The sequence below is a fragment of the Phaenicophaeus curvirostris genome, chromosome 20 (genome assembly GCF_032191515.1).
Source record: "Phaenicophaeus curvirostris isolate KB17595 chromosome 20, BPBGC_Pcur_1.0, whole genome shotgun sequence".
Taxonomy (NCBI): Eukaryota; Metazoa; Chordata; class Aves; order Cuculiformes; family Cuculidae; genus Phaenicophaeus; species Phaenicophaeus curvirostris.
In genome coordinates, this window is record NC_091411.1 from 9,083,105 (window position 1) to 9,103,282 (window position 20,178).

Here is a 20,178-nt window from a genome sequence, read left to right on the forward strand (position 1 = left end):
GTTTTTTGCTGGTTAAGTCTGGAGTTTTTTTCCTTGCCAGCCTCCATTTACGTTCCATTCCTGGAAGAGCTAGAAAGTAGATTCTTGAAGTGAGATCCTCGAGGAGCTGGATAGTTCAGCTCTCCCACTGCAGTGCGTGGGTGACGCAAGGACCGGGCCTTCATTTCCTGTCTAACAGGAGATGTGGAAAGGCTAATGGAAAAGCATCCTTTTCTTAATCCTTTTTTTTTGTAACCTTTTAGCAGATGGGATCCGTCTTCCCGCTCTGCTCTGGATCCCAAGTCTCACTGCTCTTTATTGTTCCAGATCAGCTCTGCAGAGTCCCCGCTCCGCAGAGATGGGCTCTGCTTACTGAATCATAGAATCACCAGGTTGGAAGAGACCCACCGGCTCATCGAGTCCAACCATTCCTATCAAACAGACAGTGTGCTCCCCATTAATTTGCAAAAAATGCTGCAGTTGTCTTTATAACTTAAGAGAATTGAGGCTGTGTTAATGTACCCTTTGTTTGGACACCAACAGGTTGCCAGCTGGGACATCTCTGATTTGCGAAGTCCTATTTTCTAGAAAGAAAATGTGATTCTATTCAGATTAAAAGGAGCGTTTCCCTCTTATCTTGAGGGCAGAGTTCTGTAACACAGTTAAAGTCATATTCATGCAAAAATTAATGTTTCTCTTTCTTCCAAGTGCGTGCTGGCCACCTAGATAACGGCATCAAGTCGTTAGCCAGGGGAAACGGGACCCGGAGCTCCCGTGCATCCCAGAGCCCAGCATGGGAGCGCATTCCTGCGCGGCTGCTTATGAATATGTACACGACGGGCTCTGCCCACCAGCCTTTTCATGAGAGTGACATCAAAGCCCTGCCTGCTGGAGGAGGGGACCCACAATGCAATACGCAGGCCGACGTGGAGGCAGCTCCCGCGGCTGCTGGCATCGCTGCTGCAGGCACAGATCTCCATTGTGAGCCCCGGGGAGGCCGCCGGGGACCAGGCCCTGCGTGGGGATGCAGCAGGGCTGGGTTTAGAGGTTGTCCTCTGGGCTGGCTGGAGGGGGACACGGGGAAAGCGTCACCTGGGGGGTGGCATCCTGCGCTGCTGGGGCTCAGGTCGGGGAAGCGGGGTGCTGTGCCCCCTGACCCCGCGGGAGCAAAGGTGCGATGAGCTCTCAGGATGAGCAGTTCCCAGCAGCAGCCCCTGAGCCAGCGGCTCCCTCCGCCGATGATGGCATGACCTGGTGGTACAGGTGGCTCTGCAGGATTGCCGGGGTCATCGGGGGCATGTGTAAGTATCCCCTTCCCTTGCCCTTCGGCTCTGCTGGTGCATGCGAAGGGCGCGTCAGGGCTCCTGCCTCTCCTTAGGGTCACGGTTGTGCAGGGGGGAACGCCACAAAACCATCACTTGGGGTTATGGGTTTGTGTCCGCACTAGACATCAGTTTCCTGCACTTTGGGCCGAGGGAGGAGGCGTGGAACAGCCTGAAATCAGGAGGGTTTAGCTTGTACACGAGGGGGATGCTTTGCGCTCACCGAACTTGTTGTACTTTGGCACTCGGGAGAGGGGATGTCATGGAGGGGATCTGCAAATCCTCGAGTTTCTTCTTGGATTCAACACTTGCTGGAAGGGGTGGGAGCAGCAGCCGAGCCCCTGGTCCTGCGGGAAGGCTGTGGGCAGATAAACCAGACGACAATTTTGCAGTGAACGCCAGGCTCAGGGTGCTCAGCAGGGTCAGGTTCAGGGCTTGAACGGGGGCCACAGCATTTGATTCATCCTATTTGACTGCTGGGTGTTTGTATGTTCCTACAACTGATTTTCTCTCCCTGTTCTCAGAGCATGTTTTCTGTAACTCCTCTTGTTGATTGCAAAGGGCCTGGTTGTGTGGGTTTTTTTTTCTTTTCTTTTTGAAGGTGAATAATGGACTTGGTTTGCATTGCATGTTTTTAAGGGTTTAGTCTTGGACAGACAGAAAAAGGGAGCCGGCGTGCAGCAAAGCGACTTGGCTGGGCTCTGAATTACCTGCTGCTGAAAAAAATTTTCCCAGGGAAAGAGTCTTTGCAACTTTGCCAGAAATCAGCCTGTCCTGTAGTGCTGTTTTGCTACATTCTGTGGGGAGATTAATAGCTCTTAAAAGCAGGAGGGACTGTTATGACCGCTTAGTTTGATCTCCTGCGGAGCACAGGATGGAGAATTTCTTCTGCCTCAGGTCCATGACTTCTAGTAAAACAAGAGTGTTTCTCAGCCAGTACAATCAGCCCTGATTTATTCCCTCAGCTGTAGTGTTTCAGCTGATCCCCCTGTCTCCCTGCCCCCTTTCCCATGCCTGGCTCTTGCCTCAGGACTTGACTGCACAAGCCTGTGGTGTTTTTGCAGCCGACCTCGTAGACTGTGGTATCATCGGGCAGGCTCGTTACAGCCCTTTTTGGCTGGGCTGGTAAAACATATGCTGCACTCCCTGTTTTACGTCTTAGGTGCTGAAATCGTGGAGGTGTGAAAAGATTTGGTAGGACTGCTCTTTTGGGGCAAAACTTACTGGCTTCTCTACGTTCTGCATGAGGCCCCCGCGCTTCTGGTCCCGGCAGGCGGCCAAGAGACCAGCTGGGATGTGTCTTCAGCACAGGTCCTAGGTTGGGGCTTAGCGTAGCGGTGTCTTTCCCACGGCCCGGGGCTGTCGCTGGATCCTTGACCCTTTTCATGTGTCTTTGGCTCGTGCAGAGCTGAGGGAGATGCAGGTGGAGGGTGAAGAGCTGGAGTGGATGGGTGTTGGGTTGCATTGGTGGTGTTGTCTACCTCGTGCTAGAGCAGCTCCTGAGTTGCTCAAAAGCAGTACAAACGTTCAAAGACATATTTTTTTTCTCTATTTTCATGTTTCAAAGCAGCTGAATTATACTTGGATTATTTCCCCAACCTTTTCTTCACTGCTTTGAGAACTTATGACTTGTTTTTAAAGGAAAGCTGAGAGTTTTATGTATTTGGGAGAAGAAGATTTTGGAAGAAGAGCCAGGCTCTTAACAGGATTGCTGACAATTTGAGGAGTCAGACAGCTTGCTCTGGAGACCTGGCAGTCTCCCTTCACGAGGTTTGTCAGACAGAGAATGAGGCAGAACGAGACACAGACTCCTCTTACGAGTAGGGAAATGGGATTTTGAGGAGAGAGGCAACTCTCCAATGCCCCATGCTAGTAATGGCCCTCTTCAGGATGCTTCTTGGTCAGCATCACCTTGTTAAAGGCAGAGAGTTTGGAAAGGGGGTGACTAATAAACCAGCAAGACTGGAGTCTACTGCTGTTTTCAGTGCTTGCTGTGAAAGAACTGAAATAGATAAGGAATTTGAGCAATTGGAATGCGGTCCTGCTACAGCACTGGATTATTTTTTACAGAAGGAAAAATTCCCTGTAGAAAGGAAAAGAAACTTCACTAGTGGAGGTGAGACTGGTAGACAAACACCTGCAGCCCACAGATTGTTTAATCCAGAAAGGTCCAGAGACCGGAGCAGGAACAAGAAGAGCAGGTTTGGGATCCGTTTCTGGCTCTTGCTCAGGCTGGCTCGGTGACCTTGGCCAAGTCTCTTCTCTCCCTTGTGTTCCTGTTTGTAAAAGGACAAGGAGAGTCTGGCTTTTGTAAAATGCTCTAGGAGCAAAAATAGGCTTGTGTTGAGGAGAGTGACCAGCTGCTTGGAATGAATAGAGCCTTTGTGGGGGGTGGTGTTCTTCCCCCCTGCATTTTAGCTCCCAGTTATTTGTGCTTCCTCAGGGATTCGGGATGGCACAGCAGTTAAACAAATGGCAGAACTGTCTGTCTCCCATAGCTGACGTGCCACTGAGCATTATCTGCATTTTAAAGCTGTTGCGAGGCTTCTGTTTTACAACAAGAAGTCTCTGGGATGACAGCTTTGTCCCCTTTTGGCTGCTGAGGCAGGAGCTTGATCCTGCCCCAGTGGGACAAGGATGGACCAGGCTGCTGTGGGATGTGCTGCTCTGCAAAGGAGACCGAAGGTCACCGAATCGTTATCTCTGTGGCTGTTGGCAACTGCCACCGAGTGCAGTGTTCCTGCGATTGTAAACCTTTGCCTCCTTTCCCACTGGCTGGTGTTTGTGCTGACGCGGAGGCTTGCTCGGCTCCGGCTTGTTGGGTCATTATTCTGCTGGCAACAATGGTGGTTGCTTAGCTGAGACTCCTGTGGGGATGCTTAGTGCCCAAGGGTTATTTTGAGATGCTTGAGGACAAAACCAAACCAGAACCTTGGCGAAACAACCCCTGGTTGCCTAGATTAAGAGAAAGAGCAAGGCAAAAAACCCACCTGAAAAAGTAACTTTCTGTTGCCCCAGGTTTGTTGTGTGTTGAGATCAGTTTTGCAGCTCTGAGAACCTCCTGGACGGCTCCGCTTCACCGATGTTAAACAAGGCAGGGTTCTGCCCCAGCGCTGCTGCAGTTTGGGGACAGTTGAAATGCAGCTGATTTTTTTGCTGTTCTGCTAATTTTTAAGTGCCTGAAAGTCACTTAACATGATTTTCAGACCTGTGCTTTCCTGGGTGATGGCATAACTATTTTTAAGGGAGCTTTGAGGATTCAGCAGTGACTGCTTAAAAGAAACCTGGCAAATGTGCCAGGCTTCTGAAGGTCAGGACTGCTCGCAGGGATCTCCCTAGCAAAGCACGAGCAGATATCTCAGATACCCAAACCCAGGCTGGTCTCTTTCTCAGAGCAGACCCTGCTGATCTTCATTGTGCTGCTAAACATCCCCAAGACTGCATCTGGCTGGAGTTTTGCAGGGTGGTGATGCCCATTGTGGACTTTGCCCGTGTCTCACTGTCCTCCCTGGCTGGGCTCAGGTTCCCAGGTGAACAGCAGCAGCTCCGTATCGATGGAGGGAAAGGGCCGTATCAAGTGCTGGGAATGCTCTGAAAGTTTAATGAGGCAGGAAGGAGGCGCATGCAGCCTCAGCTTGGGCATTGCTGCCGGGTTTCTCTTCTTGCATTACAGAGTCAGGAGTGCTGGGGCTATTTTGGGCTCTGCTTTATCTGACATTCACTTCCATTTGTATTAGCGGAGACCAAAATTTTTCACGGAAAGGGTCATTGGGCACTGCCAGAGGCTGCCCAGGGAGGGGGTTGAGCCACCTTCCCTGGAGGGGTTTAAGGGAGGGGTGGACGAGGTGCTGAGGGACATGGGTTAGTGATTGATGGGAATGGTTGGACTCGATGATCCACTGGGTCTTTTCCAACCTGGTGATTCCGTGATTCTACGTTTTTGCTGAACATTCTTTGTGCTGATGGGTGCCTGCTGGGGCCTCTTCGTTCATCCTGGGACAAAGCAGTAATTCCTTAGCAAGAAAAATCCAGGGTGCCATATGCGTGGCTCCACGTAAAGGCAAATGGTCTGTTGTGCAGCTGTCACACTGAGACATGGAGCATTTGGAAAGGATACCTGACAGGAGGAGATATCATAGAATGGTTTGGGCCAGAAGGGACCTTAAAGCCCATCCAGTTCCAACCAGGGACACCTTCCACTGGATCAGGTTTGTCAAGAAAATCAGGAGCTGTGAAGAAACCCTCTCCCTTGCATCCTAGGCTCCTCTTGGGGCTGTCAGACCTTTTCACTCATCCTCCTGTGCTGCTCTGTACAGGCTGCTCTGCAGTACCTAGAGGTGCCAAGACAAGGGCTCTTCTGGGCAGCCCCTGCTCTGCAAAACAGACCAAAATACAGGAAAGGAAAATCATGCTGGTGTGGCCGCAAGGCCCTGTTGCAGGGCAGAGCTGGGAGAAGAAGCCAGCTCTGCCTACCAGGCTCTGGCCCTGCTGCCCCCATCGGTGCACTGAGTTGAATTTTGTGATCACTGAAAGCCTCTTTGCTTTCCAGCCTGCGCCTTCGCTGGTCTCTGGAACTGCATCACCATCAACCCCCTGAACATCGCAGCCGGCGTGTGGATGATGTGAGCAGAGTTTCTTTAGTCTTTTCTGCCAGGAGGGTGGGTCAGTTAATCAGACACCACTGAGCAAGGGGCAGAACTTCCTGACTTGGGCAGTGGATGTGAGCGAGTCCATCGGACTCTGCGGGCAGGAGGGTGCTGGTCTGTGAATTGCTAGATCTTGCTCTGTCGAGCAGATTGAGGTGCCGGTTTTATTCTATTTGTATCCTTTCTTTTTGTTTCCCTGCTCCTCTTTTCCACCCCTTTTTAGGCAAATACTGGGATACTCTTATCTAAAATAAGTCCGGGGCACCAGGGTTTGGGAATTATCAAGAAGAGGGGAGAGAACAGAGTGGGGTCCAATCCCACCGTTCCCTTCTGCCTTCGGGCATGGGAGTGGCTGTTCTCCGGGGTGCCGAGGGGGCATTGCTGACTCTTTCTCTGGGCCACGTCAGTAAGATTAACTTGTTTGCTCTATCTGGAGGCTCAATGCCTTTGTCCTGTTCCTGTGCGAAGCCCCATTCTGCTGCCAGTTTATCGAGTTCGCGAACGCCGTCTCTGCAAGGGCGGACAGGCTGCGGTCCTGGCAAAAAGCTGCTTTCTACTGCGGGTAAGGATGCTCTTGGGGTGTGTTGAGGGTGTGAAGCCATCCCTGAGCTGTATTGGGATGCATGTGGACACCCTGTGATGGGTGAGCATCCCCACATTCTGTGGGGAGCAGAGCTTGGCTTTGTGTGCCCAGGTGGCCAAGAAGGCCAATGGCATCTTGGCTTGGATCAGACACAGCATGGCCAGCAGGGCCAGGGAGGTTCTTCTCCCTCTGTACTCGGCACTGGTGAGACTGCTCCTCGAATCCTGGGGTCAGTTCTGGGCCTCTCACCACAAGGAGGATGTTGAGGCTCTGGAGCGAGTCCAGAGAAGAGCAATGAAGCTGGTGAGGGGGCTGGAGAACAGGCCTGATGAGGAACGGCTGAGAGAGCTGGGGGTGTTTAGCCTGGAGAAGAGGAGGCTGAGGGGAGACCTCACTGCTCTCTACAACTACCTGAGAGGAGGTTGTGGAGAGGAGGGAGCTGGGCTCTTCTCTCAAGTGACAGGGGACAGGATGAGAGGGAATGGCCTCAAGCTGCACCAGGGGAGGTTCAGGCTGGACATTAGGAAAAAAATTTTCACAGAAAGGGTCATTGGGTACTGGCAGAGGCTGCCCAGGGAGAGGGTTGAGTCACCTTCCCTGGAGGGGTTTAAGGGACGGGTGGATGAGGTGCTGAGGAACACGATTTAGTGTTTGATAGGAATGGTTGGACTCGATGATCTGGTGGGTCTCTTCCAACCTGGTGATTCTGTGATTCTATGAAGGCTGCCTCTGTCTTCCAGGATGGCTGTTTTCCCAATCATGCTCAGCCTGACACTGACCACGCTCTTTGGAAATGCCATTGCGTTCGCCACTGGAGTGCTTTATGGCCTGTCGGCGCTCGGCAAAAAGTAAGAGAGATCCACCTGCTTGTGGAGGGGAGGGAAGGGGAAGGTGGACCTCCATCCCTCAAACCTACCTACCTCCCTAAGGCTGTGCTTTCCTCTTGTACTAACCATGATTTTGGGTGTAAATGCTGCTGGAGAACATCTCCTTGCCATCATCTCAAAGCCCTGGGAGGGGAGGTCCTAGAGTCTGCTGGGGCTCTGAGCTTTGGCTTGGGAGCTCAGCCTAGGTTGCCCTGTGGGTCCCAACCCTCATTCTGCAGCTGCTGGATGGACAGGACCAGCTCTGGAGGTGATGAGTGGCTTTGTCGGTGTTGGAAAGAGCCAGAAAGTCTCATTTAATTCCTGGCATCCCTCAGTACAGAGAGGCCCAGGCCCTGGTTGGGAAACTTCTCTGCCAGCTGCCGTCCCCACCATGGTGAGCACTTGGAGGTCAAGTCCCCACGCTGTCCCTTCTCTCTGCAGGGGAGATGCCATTTCCTATGCTCGGATCCACCAGCAGCAGAAGCAAATGGATGAAGAGAAGCTCACGGGGTCCCTGGAGGGACAGGCTCTCTGAAGCACCTGAGGTTACCTGGGGTAACCTCTCCTGGACACTGAGATGGTGAAGACGTGGAAATCCACTCTGCCCTTCCCTCTGCCCGCACACCTCTCTCTTACACCACAATTTCCCTGGACACTGCAGCAACTGGAAATCTCAGGGGCTGGGGCAGGCTGTGCCCTCTTCCCACACCAGCAGCCAGACCTCAGCGTGTTGGTCCCTCTCTCCTCATCAGCCCTGAACCAAACAACTCCTAGTCCTTCTATTTTGTAATTATTTCTCTTTGCTGCAGAGGTGCTGCTTTACCAGGTCGCCTTTCTTTGGAGTGACACCTGATGAGGAGTCAAGGATGCAGTCCTCGTTTGCGAACTGCTCCCTGGATGGGGTGAGGAGGAACAGAGCTGAGATGCCAGCTCCTTGCAAGCGCAGGTCTCGTGGGAGTCAGGACCTGCTGGCCTCAATTCTAGGGGCAACCTGCCATGGGTACATCACAGGTTTTCAGTAATGCTGTGGTCCTTTCTGGGTGTAAAACACTCACCCAGGGGTTTGTGATACTTGATGATGTTTAAGCTTTGTCTTCTTCCATTCAATATATTTTAATATGGGTCCAGCAAGGTCAGACACCAGAGGTGTGGCTGCATGGGAAAGGATTTCCAGCAAAAAAACCACATAAAGACAATCAGCATCTCTGCAGAAGACCTGCCAGAGGTGCTGGGGCAGATCCCAGTACCTACAAACCACAGCCCTCCCTTCCTCTGGATCCAGCTGCAAGCCGACAGTGCAATTTACTTGAATTATAAGAATTACTTTGTCTTAATAATGGTACTTTTCTTAGGCTTCACTCTTCTACTGGAGGAGAAGGGGAAAAAAGGTTTGCTTTACCTCAGCTGAAAAAAGGTACTGTAGTTTGAGCCAAGTGGGATTTTTCGCTGCTGTAAGGGCCACTGATGTGCAAGAGCATCCTCCTCTCGTGAGCCCTGGACTCTGCTCTGTCATCCCTCACTCCCTGCATCCGCTCCTGCTCCTACCCCTCCACGCACGGGACCTGTTCTTTGCTTCTGTCTGGTACAGTCTTTCTCTTGGAGCTCGTGTTCTTTTTGCATCAATTCTGGGCTGATTTTATACGGGAAGGTGGTATATCCTTCCTCTGCAAATACGGAGGAGTCTGCACCATTTCAGTGTGTGGAGCTGGGGTGCCTTGTTTCTTCACTCTAGGCTCCATCAGTGGTTCTCGCATCATATTTTCTGTTTGCTTTGTATCATGCAGAACAAAACTGCTCACAAAGTCCCGATCCCCCCTTATACCTTCTTACCATGGTTTCTTCTGAGGGGTTTAATTTATTTGATTTTACATGACTGTTTTTTTTTTAATTTTGATTAGGAAAAAGGGGAATAATTTATTTCTAGTTATTTAAGTATTTTAATGGGGTTCATTTTCTCTGGATGTAGGAGAAAGGAGTGCTCGTGTTTCCTGTCCTTCGAAGGACTGCCTCATTTCACTGGGAGGATCTCTGAATGCAGGGAGAGCCTGGGATGCTGGAACTGGGATGCTGTAACATCCTGTTTCAGCCTTCAGAGTATTTCCCAGACTTTGGAAAGCGTGTTGTCCTTTTACCCTTTTCTCTTCTTCTGGGCCACCGGCTTGGCAAAATTTGTTTCCCCCTCTCTTCTGGGAGAGAAAAGGGTGGAAAATCAGGCTTTAACTACTGGTTTAGAGGTTTGTACTCACTCGGCAGCCAAGGCAGGTAGCAGTTATGGTGAGCAGTGGCAGCTCCTGCTGCCACCAACCCTTGTGGTCCCATTGGGATCATTGTGGTACCAGAGAGGTTTTGCTCTGGTCTGAGAAACGCTGCTGGAGTGCTGCCTGTCAGAAAAGGGGCTGTCAAGCCAGCTGCTCTGTGGCTTCTGAGCGGTGTCATGTTGGAAAATATCTATAAAACACCTCAATGACACCAGAACATCCCTGGCAGAGCCTGGGATGGAGCCGCTGCTGGAGGGGGTGGCTGGGTATGGATGTAACGTGTGCGCTGCAGCAGGGGCAGAGCAGTCCCTGGAGATCAGGGGGCTAAGCTGCCAGCTAATAGTAGGTGTTGTTTCATCATTGGAGTTCAGGGAGGTGTGAGGATTTACACCAGTCAGGACCACAGCTTGTGTTTATTTGCAGCTGGATGCTGGGTAGCCACGTTGTGCTAAGCCCCTTTCCCCTGGGGTTCCCGAACCACGCTTGCTCTGACCCCAGCTTGTCTGGGACACAGATCAGGCACTGCCAGCCCAGATGCAGCTTGTTTCAACAAAGGCCATGTTGTCTGGAGCCCCCAACTCTGGACAGGTCCCTGTTGCTACATGCAATTCATGGGACATCGACCTTCCTTGTGTGTGTGCAGGGAGCGCAGCCTCCTCCGTGGGTCAGGCTGCTGGTGGTTGTGGGATGGTGGGGGACAAATACTCTGCAGCCAGTGGGAGAATTCAGAGACAACAGCTCTCTGAGCAAGTGTTGACCCCGTGCAGTTCCATTCCGGGATGGTTCAGGTGCAGAGTCCTAGCAGACAGGGCATCTGTTTTGATTTCAGGGGGGTTTGGGGAGTTTAGTGTTTAGTAGAGGAATGTTGCAGAGTGATGCACGTAGCTATGAGCATGTCTTTGGTAGTGACTGCTTTGCTCTGTGAGTAGTGCCACAGTAGGTTTAGTGCAAGGAAGTGAAAGGCAAAGCAGAGGCAATAGAGTAACTCCTGATGCTGATCTGTGCCCACGGTGACCAACCACAGAACTGGTAGGACCCTCGCTGGCTTCTCTTGATTGCTGCTCATCTGTGGCATTAGGACAGTCCCTGGGGCTGGTGCAGGTCGCCCAGAGGCTCGTTGGCATGGACAGACTTGCACTGCTCCCTTGACACCTATTGCAGAAGTCCCTTGGATGCCAGCAGCACCATCATGCTGTGTTTTGTGGCAGTTGGGTCTGGCGCTAGGGCCAAAGCAAGCAAACCATCTGCATCGGCTCTGCCACTGTTAGCAGGATGCAAAGCTCGGCTCCGAGCTCTCTTATTTTGTTGAAAATAGGACTCGGGGTCTCTTCTAGAACCGCTGAGCTGGAGCTTTTGGCCACGTTGCTTAAAGACACCGGGTCTGTTCAGTGTCTGTGTGCCTGCTGCGGTCGGAAGGGTCTCAGATCCATGCTCCAAGACTGCTGACTCCTCCAGATGCGCATCTGGAGTGGGAGCTCTTAGGAGTTTTGGCTACCTGAGATGTGGCTGAGACCAAGCCAGGTGCTGCCATCATTGCAGACGAAGCACACACGCAGGGCTTTCATGAGTCAGAGTGACAGTTAGTGGATGGTCTCACCTCTGTGTGGGCAAAAGACTGTTTTTGTGGAGCTAGAAAGGACCTTTAGAGTAGTAGCATCACAGTAGTTAATATGCCTGTTCACAGTGCATGATGGTTGTTTATTGTGTTTAGAGGTGTCAGCAGGGTGCTTGGAGCTGTGTAAGGGTGAATTAAGCTAAAAGCCCTGCTCTAGAGATTTTACAGGCTCAACCCAATGCCTGCGCACGGCACCCAGGTTGGTCAGTCCATAGGGTCTCTTTGGAACAGGTTCTGCTTGTCGGGTCTTGGGAGATGATGGGACGGAAGTTTTGTTAGGCGAGAACTCAAGAGTGGGTGATGTATTGATGACAGTGAGTTGTTGACAAGTATGGAAAGACATCTGGGTACTGGCAGGATATGTGCCCTTAACATCAGACCATTACACCATTAACCACTTCTTTTGTTCATACCGTGTGCAACTCTTCCCTTCCCATAAAGTCATGAACCTGACCGCACTTGTGCGTGTAGCTCCACTGTCCCTGGGGGCTGCTGTCCATTGGGTGTGAAGCAAAGAGCAGAAGCTCACTTTCTGCTGCCAGGAGCTGATTTTGTAACACCGATTGAGTCTCTGTGTGTGCAGTGAATAAAAAGACCATTCTACCTCTAGAAAGAGCCACTGTGATTTCTCAGACTCTAAGCGTTGTAGCAAAAACCCTCAGACTTTCTACATGGAAGACTGGAGGTCACTCAGAAAATACTTCTCTAATGAGGTTGTCACAGGACCTGAAAAGTCCAATCTCATTTCATATTCAGGCATTTTCTCCTTATGCTGAGTCCAGGGAAGCTCAATTCATCTTTGTCATTTTTTTCCTCAGGAAAATATATCCACTGTCTTCAGGGAAGGGTTTCACTGAAGTGAAGATATCGGAACCTGGTCCATAGCCATGTGAGAAAGAGAACACTCTAGCACAAGGCTGCCAGAGATCCTGATCTTTAGAAAGTCAGTAGAAACCAGAGGCTCTTGAGACCTCTCATAATCAGGCTATGCTTAAAAACAGTCATAATCCAGCCAGGACTAAAAATCTTTCTGGAAATGGGTCTCAGCTGCAAAGGTTAGGTCTAATACTGAATATTCTCTGTAGTTTTGATTTTGGCCCATCTCTCTTCCTTGGTCCCAGGCTGCTTTCAATTAATCTTCTGATAAAGCACATCTTTTCTTAGGTGATTCCTCTCACCTCCTGCTGCAGGGGATCTAAACAGAAGTTTAGATCTTGAGATCTTGGTCTAATATGCTGTGTTACCCCATGCTTCCTTGTCATAGCAGGCTAAATGTTCCAAGAACTGGAGGAGACAAGCATCTTCACCAGCCCTTGGGCACCAAGTGCATTTCAGGATGTTGGACAAAGGCTTGGGCTGAATCATCTCCCAGCTCAGCCTCTGTTTTTCTGTCTATTTGGGAGAAGCTAGGTTGGATGTGATGCTCAGTCAGGCCATTTGTTCTTCACAGCCATAACCACGTCCTGCAGTGGTGTCTTACCTAGGGTCAGGCTCTGAAAAACAGTTGAAGAAGTCCTTAATCTGCAGGACGCACAGGAAAAGGGTAATAAGAGCAGTTTGCTACTAACTATGCAGTTGAAATCTCAAAGTGATGGAGGAGGAGGCTCCACACAGAGCTGTGCTGGAGGCGCATCCATCTTCCTCTTTTGTGGATGAGTAAAACCCTGGGGTGGGAAGGACCTGCCCCAGTACAAAGTATTGTCAGTACCTCCTGTGTCTTTCCTGCAATGAATCACTTGCACTACAGCTGAATGTTTGTCTGTTCCTGTTTCCTTGTTGTGTCCTGGATTAGCTTTGTGAACAGTATTTGGTTTTGTTCATTAGGCTTCTAGCGTAACGTGTGTTTCTAGAGCAATAAAATGTGGCAGCTTTTTGTACAAAATATCTGGCTCTGACTCTTTCAAAGGCCTTAATTACATGAGACATCTGGGAATCTGCAGGCTGCTGTGGTCCCCTTGTCACCGTCCTGGTCTCCCTCTCCCATCCTACCCACCTGTAGCTCCCTTCTCTGCAAATCAAGGAAATGTCTTGCAGTCAGAGGCAAAACTGTTTTATTCTTGCAGCTACATGATTGACTTTTACCAGAATGGCTACAGTGTTTAACTCTGTCCCAGCCAAACCCTGGGGCTCTCAGGCTGGTTTGGTGGCTGGTGAGAGAAGGACGTGTGTGGTACCTTGTCCACAGCCACATGTTCTGTTTTCCAGGACATCTCTATCTCCAGCCTGGCTCTGATCACCTGGTCCCATACCTCAGGTTGGCACGTTGCACAGAGAGCAACGGGTAGTGGTGAATGACAGGAAGAGAAGGTAAAATTCCAGTTGGCAACTCTACATCCAAAGCAAGATGATCACTGCTGCCTGTTCCTCTCCCATTGCCTTCACAGAGAGCTCCAGCCTCCACCTCCAGCACCACAACCGCTTTCTTTCTTGCCCTTGAGCTTGTGGACTGGTGGCCCCATGCAGCTGGCAGCTTCTATCTCATAAACGACCTCATGAACGACCTCCGACCAGTTCTGAAGAAGCCCTCAATCTGTTCCAGGGATCTGCCTTTGGTTTCTGGAACACAGCAGCTCGTGAATAAGATGTTCCCAGCACAAATGATGGCGAAGAATAGGAAGGGCACCTCGAGGCCGAAGGCTTCCTGAAAAATGGGACAGAAAGACATGAGCTGGTGCAGTCTGAGTCTGAGGAAGGACTGTCATATGGCCTCCTGGGGCGATACCCACCACAACCCGGAGGAAGAACTGAGTGAGGGTGAAGGCTGTCAGCCAGCTCATGACAACACAGAGGCCTGAGGCCACCCCGCGGGCTTTGAGAGGGAGGATCTCCGACATCAGCAACCAGGTGATAGGGCCCCAGCCCATGGCATAACCTGCAGAAGAGGAGGGGTGAGGTGAGGCTGTAGAAGAGCCTTATACAATCCCACCCTACTCCTGAATCAATCATTTCCCCTATTCATACTCTGCGAGTCCTCAAAGGAACTTCAGATGCCAACTTTCTCGGGGGACACGTGCCTGCCTTCCAACTCCAAACCCAAATCTCCTTGCTCCGTATCGCCCTGCACCTACCCATTATGAAGAACATGGTTGCCAGGAGGGGGATGAGGGTGATGTAGTTTGTTGGCTCTGCAGGAAGGTTGGCAGAGCTCACCAAGGTCTTGTTGGCAATGGTGCTGTTCTGAGAAGCTGGCGCGAAGTGGATATAGAGCCCCATGGTCAGGTTGGAGGCCAACATGACACCAGCTGTGGAGAGATGTAATAGCACAGTGGGAACAACGGGTTAGTGATCCTCTTGGTTGCAAGGGACAAGCTCCTGGGGACAACTCTGCTCAGAAGCTGAGCCACCACCAAAGGAAAGAGACTCCCTCTCCTTGCTCAAGTCCTTCATGGCTGAAGTTTCCATTCCTGCATGTTTGCAGACCTCCTGGAAAATTTTAAGTAAGAGCTTCCCTTATGCAACAGTGAGAGAGGGACAAACCTGATACAAAAAGAAGAATCTTCCTCCCAGCTTTATCCATTGACACAGCAGCGATCGCCACCGAGAACAGACGTACCAAGCCAACAAGAGCTGCATCGTACTGTGGTTCCTGCAACAGCAAAAGCAGTGGGGAAGCTAAGATGGGAGAGGCAGGGAAAAGGCAGATTCCTACATATGCTGCCTTGACTCTGGCTGTTGACTTTGTCAAAGCTGTCTCCTTATAGTAAGAGACCAAGGAAGAAGAAACTGAAGTTCAGAGGAGGGGAGTGGGGAGGCAGTGGGGCTAGTCCTGCTCCCCAGCCTCACACAGCTTTTTGAAGGGCAGGTGATTGGCAATTACTGCCAACCCAGTGCTCTAAAAAAGGTTTCAAAGTCTTTAAGGCTGCCCAGGGGACTTGGAGCATTGGGCAGCCGTCCCTGAAGAAAGGCAATCCGAGCACAGGCCAGACCCCAGCACTCACCAGGATGACAGATGTTTTCTTGAATATTGACTGCAGGTAGACGAGGACACAGGTGACACCAGAAAGCTGCTGCAGGAACCTCATCCCCACCGCGATCAGGATGGGCTTGTAAATGAAAGGGTCCTTGATCTCAGCACAGGAAACCCGCTGGCTCTGGAGGAGAAAAAGCCGGGAAGCTGAGATGTTACCACCTCTGGGCACCATCACAGCACCCAGAAGATGGCTCAGGAGTTGCACAGAGGAGGCTGGGTTGTGGAGCTTTCACATTCCCTCTCCCCCACCATGCTGGAGGTGTGCCTTATCCTCTCCTCACCTGCTTCCTCACGCTGTCCTTGATCTGCTCGTACTCCCGGGTGTAGTCAGTGTCCTTGCCCCGCAGCCAGCACAGTGACCTCAGGGCCTCCCCCTCCTTCCCCTGGGAGAGCAGGAACCGAGGCGAGTTGGGCATGAAGCAGAGCAGGATGATCATCACAAGCACAGGCACCTCCCCTGCGACGGCCAACCAGCGCCAGTCCAGGACCAGTCCTGCCAGAGCAGCGTGGTTAGGAGAGGAGTCCTGGCTGTGGGGAAATTCTAGCAAGCTCCTTCAAATCTTAGAAGATCTAGCAAGATCCTGCAGCAACCAGGGCACACGCTGGCAGGAGAACACAGAACCACAGAATGACCCGAGTTAGGAGGGACCCACAAGGATCACAGAGTCCAACTCCTGTCCCTGTAGGACAACTCCAACATTCACACCGTGTGTGTGAGGGTGACATCCAAATGCTTCTGGAATATTGTCAGGCTTGGTGCTGTGACTGCTTCCCTGAGGAGCTGTTCCAGTGCTCCACCACCCTTTGGATGAAAAGCCTTTTCCTAATATCCAGATGCCCATGGAGTGTTCAGTTGTGGGCCCCTCACCACAAGAAGGATGTTGAGGCTCTGGAGCGAGTCCAGAGAAGACCAATGAAGCTGGTGAAGGGGCTGGAGAACAGGCCTTATGAGGAACGGCTGAGAGAGCTGGGGGTGTTTAGCCTGGAGAAGAGGAGGCTGAGGGGAGACCTCATTGCTCTCTCCAACTCCCTGAAAGGAGGTTGTGGAGAGGAGGGAGCTGGGCTCTTCTCCCAAGTGACAGGGGACAGGATGAGAGGGAATGGCCTCAAGCTGCACCAGGGGAGGTTTAGGCTGGGCATTAGGAAAAAAATTTTCACAGAAAGGGTCATTGGGCACTGGCAGAGGCTGCCCAGGGAGGGGGTTGAGTCACCTTCCCTGGAGGGGTTTAAGGGACGGGTGGATGAGGTGCTGAGGAACATGATTTAGTGTTTGATAGGAATGGTTGGACTCGATGATCCGGTGGGTCTCTTCCAACCTGGTGATTCTGTGATTCTACAGGCTCCAATTCAGTGCTGATGAAACTCAGCAGAATCTGTGTCTGTGAGGGTCATGGATTTATCCCTCTAAGCATGCACACACACGTATGGGCTATGCACAGGTAATCCTGCCCAGACCCCGTTTGCACACCCGTGGTGGTGGTTGTGAGGGGAAGGAATCCATCAGCTTGCTGAGAAAGTTGTTTAAAATAAACTTCCCCTCCTTAAGGCCTTGCCAAGGGCACCCTGCCCTCCAAACACTGAAATACTTGCCCAGCGCATACAGGATGAGCGAGCCCAGCACTGCCATGATCTGAGGACAAGCGCCCAGCATGCCTCTGACCCCAGGGTGGGAGATTTCCGAAATGTAGACCTGGAGGAGGACAACATACGCTTAACAATATACAGCTGCAATACAGAATCATAGAATCACCAGGTTGGAAGAGACCTACCGGATCATCGAGTCCAACCATTCCCATCAAACACTAAATCGTGTTCCTCAGCACCTCGTCCACCCGTCCCTTAAACCCCTCCAGGGAAGGTGACTCAACCCCTTCACTGGGCAGCCTGTTCCAGTTCCAATATACAGCTGTCACCCCCAAAACCTGTACTCTTGTCATCCACCACAGGCAGGGGAAACCCAAAGTGGTGGGAAACTGTCCTTTCAGGATGGAAACCTGCCTGAGCTGGTCCCTGCAGATGGAGAGGACAGTGTTGCTGGCACCGCTGCTTCCCTCCCACACTTGAGCATGGGTGAAATGCTCCGGGGCATGCTCAGACTCCCGTGACTGGAAGGATGTGCCCCGGGGTTACTCAATTCTTCCCTTCCTCTCTGTGTGCAACAGGAGGTTGGTGTTTGGTAAATGCTGGAGGAAATAACTGCTGGGAGGAACAGGGCAGGGATCAAAGACCTGCTTTCCCTTTTCTGCAGGCAAAAGAATCCAGTACCATGGGGCAGCTTGAGCTGGCTATGCCAGGGCCACTAACCCAGTGCATCCACCCCATCCCCAGACTCTCAGCGTGAACAGCCGATGCCCCCAAAAAGCGATGGGATGCCCAGACTCAGTTACAACACTGTGACACCTCCCACTGTGCACATCCCTAGCAAACTCCCTCTCCTGGCACGTTACCGGGATGGAGGCGGAGGTGATGCCACCGGCAAAGCCCGTCAGCACGCGGCCCAGCAGCAGCATCCCGATCCCCTGGGCGCTGGCCATCAGAGCGTATCCCACGGCAGAAGGCAGTGCTGAGAACATGATGCTCAGCTTGCGGCCCAGGCGGTCATTGAGGAGCATGGTGGTCAGCCCTCCTGCTGCTGCTCCCAGTGTGAACACCGACTGCGGGGAGACAGGGAGAAGAACTTTGGATACACCCCACACACCCACTGGCTCTGTCCCTCAGCCGCTGGTGGGGACAACTTACTCCTTACCCCAAACCAGGATGCTGTGTGCTGGTCCAGCCTCAGTGCCGCGTCGGGGTGAGCCTCCAGGGCAGGGATGACAGGTGAGGGGTAAACCAGGGCAAAGCCAAAACTGAAGTTCCCCAGGACAGCAGCAAATGCAGCCAGATAGAGCCACTTGTTGTGGAGGCTCCTGAGGGAGGGATGAAGCGTGAAGAGTGTGTTGGGTGCTCTTATTGTACCTAGCAGAAACTCGGACTCTATCTTGCAGCTTCTCCCAGCCTTTGCCAAGGCTCTTGTGGCACCCACAGAGGTTTTTCCCCAGGGAATGGCCCTGCACAGCCCCAGGCTAGTGGGTTTTCTCCAAGCAGAGCAGCAGCCAGTCCTGCCTTGCGTCAGGGGGCAAGAACTCACTCCCCGAGCACTGCTGATCTTTTTCTCCATGCTGGGTGGTTTCAACAGGTTCAACAAACCAAGAAAAGCAGAAGCTGGAGCCAGGGAGCACCACGGACCCAGCCGGTTTGCCCCAACAGAGCAGGGAGGGTGTTTTTATCAAGACCTGCATCCCACCAGAATCAGATGCCCGAAAGCACGCGCACCCGCAGCTCTCCCAGGTGGACTCATCCAGCACCTCACCCACCCTGGGCAGGATGAGACCCCATCTCAAGGCAACTTAGGAATGACAACAACATGAAGCAACTCTTCCACCAGCTCCCCCCAGCCCAGTGCCCTCGGGACTGGGGGGCTCAGCCCACCCCACATCCATCCCCAGCCTGGCTCTTACTGTAGATACTCCTTATCGAGCCTCTTGCCAGCGCTCTGGGGGAAGGTCCGATACGAGGAGCTCATCTTCCTCACAAGGGGCTCTCGGGCACTGGGCTCCATGGCAGCTGGTGCATGTGGCAGCGTGGGGGCTGCTTCGCTCGGGTCCGGATGCTTAGGGCTGTCTTGGGGACAGGGAGGAAGAAGCAGATGAAAGCGAAAGGGGAGAGGTTGCCCAGCGTTACCTAATCACAGAAATCTGTGACTCATGGGTTCCCACACAGCCAGCTTCTGGGGAGGAGACTCCGGGGTCAGAAAACCAGCAGGCAAGGAGCCCCAGGAAAACCTTTAGCCTTCACCCTGCGCCCACGGAGCCCTCATCCCTCCCTGGGGCAGGACAGACCCCAGCAACACCAAAACCCATCACTGTAGCAGCACTTACAGGGATGGTCCTTGCAGAATTGTTTCCACCAGCAGAAATGTCCCTTTGCTAAGGCCACATCTCTCTCTTTGAAGAACTGATACCAGCTAGACTGGCCAAACGCTGCTTCTGTTTACAAGGGTAAGTTGCAGCTGTGTGAGCCTCCACAGCTGCTCTGGAGAAGGGTTTTCAGCATAGACCAGAGCTGAGAAAGAGGAAGGAAAGGAAACAAGAGGAAGGTGAACACAGAGGGGGCACAGGGAGCAGGTGAGGGGGATGAAGAGCACTCACGAGCGTGGGAAAGGGAGAGGTGTCATCTCTGCTGCATTGGGTGCAGCTGCTGGGGTGCTGGGGTTACCCATGGGTGCCTTTACCCTCTTGCCCTGAGCCCCCCAACCTCACAGATGTTGTACTGCAATGTTGTACTGGGGACACTGCAGGTCCTGGGTCCAAAACTCACCTTGTAGGAAAGGGGAGGAACATGCCTGCTGGCTTTGCACTTGGATTTAATTAGCAAAAGATGTCTTTCCCTGAGCAACTGTAGTGCTCCTCTGATTTCCATCATTCACTTTAGTCCTTGCTGCTTTTGGGACCACCTGGATGGTGTCCATACCCTCAAGCCTGTGTGGGAGCTCCAGTGATGCTTTGGTGTCAGCCAGGAACTGCTATGCCCTTCCCTCCGTGCAATCTGGTTCCCCTTCTGCAGCCACCAAGTGCCTCATTTAGCATTTGATCGATGCTGGGGATTTACAGCTGACTCAGGCACTCGGGGCTGTGATTTCTTGGTAGGAAGAAAGGTCATAGAGTGAGGGGATGTTGGAGTAGCAGGCCAGCTCATCCAAAAAATTTCCAGTGCTGCTTTGGTCCGAGCAGGGACATCACAACAGCTTTCAGCTGACTGGAGCTGGTCCCTGGGCACCCCCTCCATCAGCAAACACTGTAGGTCACCTCCCTCATGTGCCACGTGCTCCATGCATCTGGACTAGTTGCACTTATTGGTTCCCTTAGTAGCAATGGTTTCTTCAAGGTTGCAGCCCTCC

The 20,178-nt window shown here is 52.2% G+C and overlaps 2 protein-coding genes across 2 annotated transcripts; one reads left to right on the forward strand and one right to left on the reverse strand.

The window, feature by feature from the left end:
- The first annotated feature begins 1,011 nt into the window (after nucleotides 1-1,011).
- On the forward strand, nucleotides 1,012-9,227 carry CACFD1 (calcium channel flower domain containing 1). Its single transcript, XM_069873689.1, has 5 exons — nucleotides 1,012-1,280; nucleotides 5,851-5,923; nucleotides 6,384-6,509; nucleotides 7,271-7,378; nucleotides 7,838-9,227. The coding sequence occupies exons 1-5, from the start codon at nucleotides 1,157-1,159 to the stop codon at nucleotides 7,929-7,931; spliced, it is 525 nt and encodes a 174-aa protein (XP_069729790.1). The 5' UTR covers nucleotides 1,012-1,156; the 3' UTR covers nucleotides 7,932-9,227.
- A 4,001-nt stretch (nucleotides 9,228-13,228) lies between these two features.
- SLC2A6 (solute carrier family 2 member 6) lies at nucleotides 13,229-19,311 on the reverse strand. The gene is made up of 11 exons (XM_069873673.1): nucleotides 19,160-19,311; nucleotides 18,740-18,902; nucleotides 17,986-18,148; nucleotides 17,687-17,893; nucleotides 16,830-16,929; nucleotides 15,521-15,732; nucleotides 15,208-15,360; nucleotides 14,747-14,855; nucleotides 14,338-14,511; nucleotides 13,996-14,141; nucleotides 13,229-13,910 (listed from the first exon to the last, which is right to left on the reverse strand). The coding sequence occupies exons 2-11, from the start codon at nucleotides 18,838-18,840 to the stop codon at nucleotides 13,743-13,745; spliced, it is 1,533 nt and encodes a 510-aa protein (XP_069729774.1). The 5' UTR covers nucleotides 18,841-18,902; nucleotides 19,160-19,311; the 3' UTR covers nucleotides 13,229-13,742.
- Nucleotides 19,312-20,178: the final 867 nt, after the last annotated feature.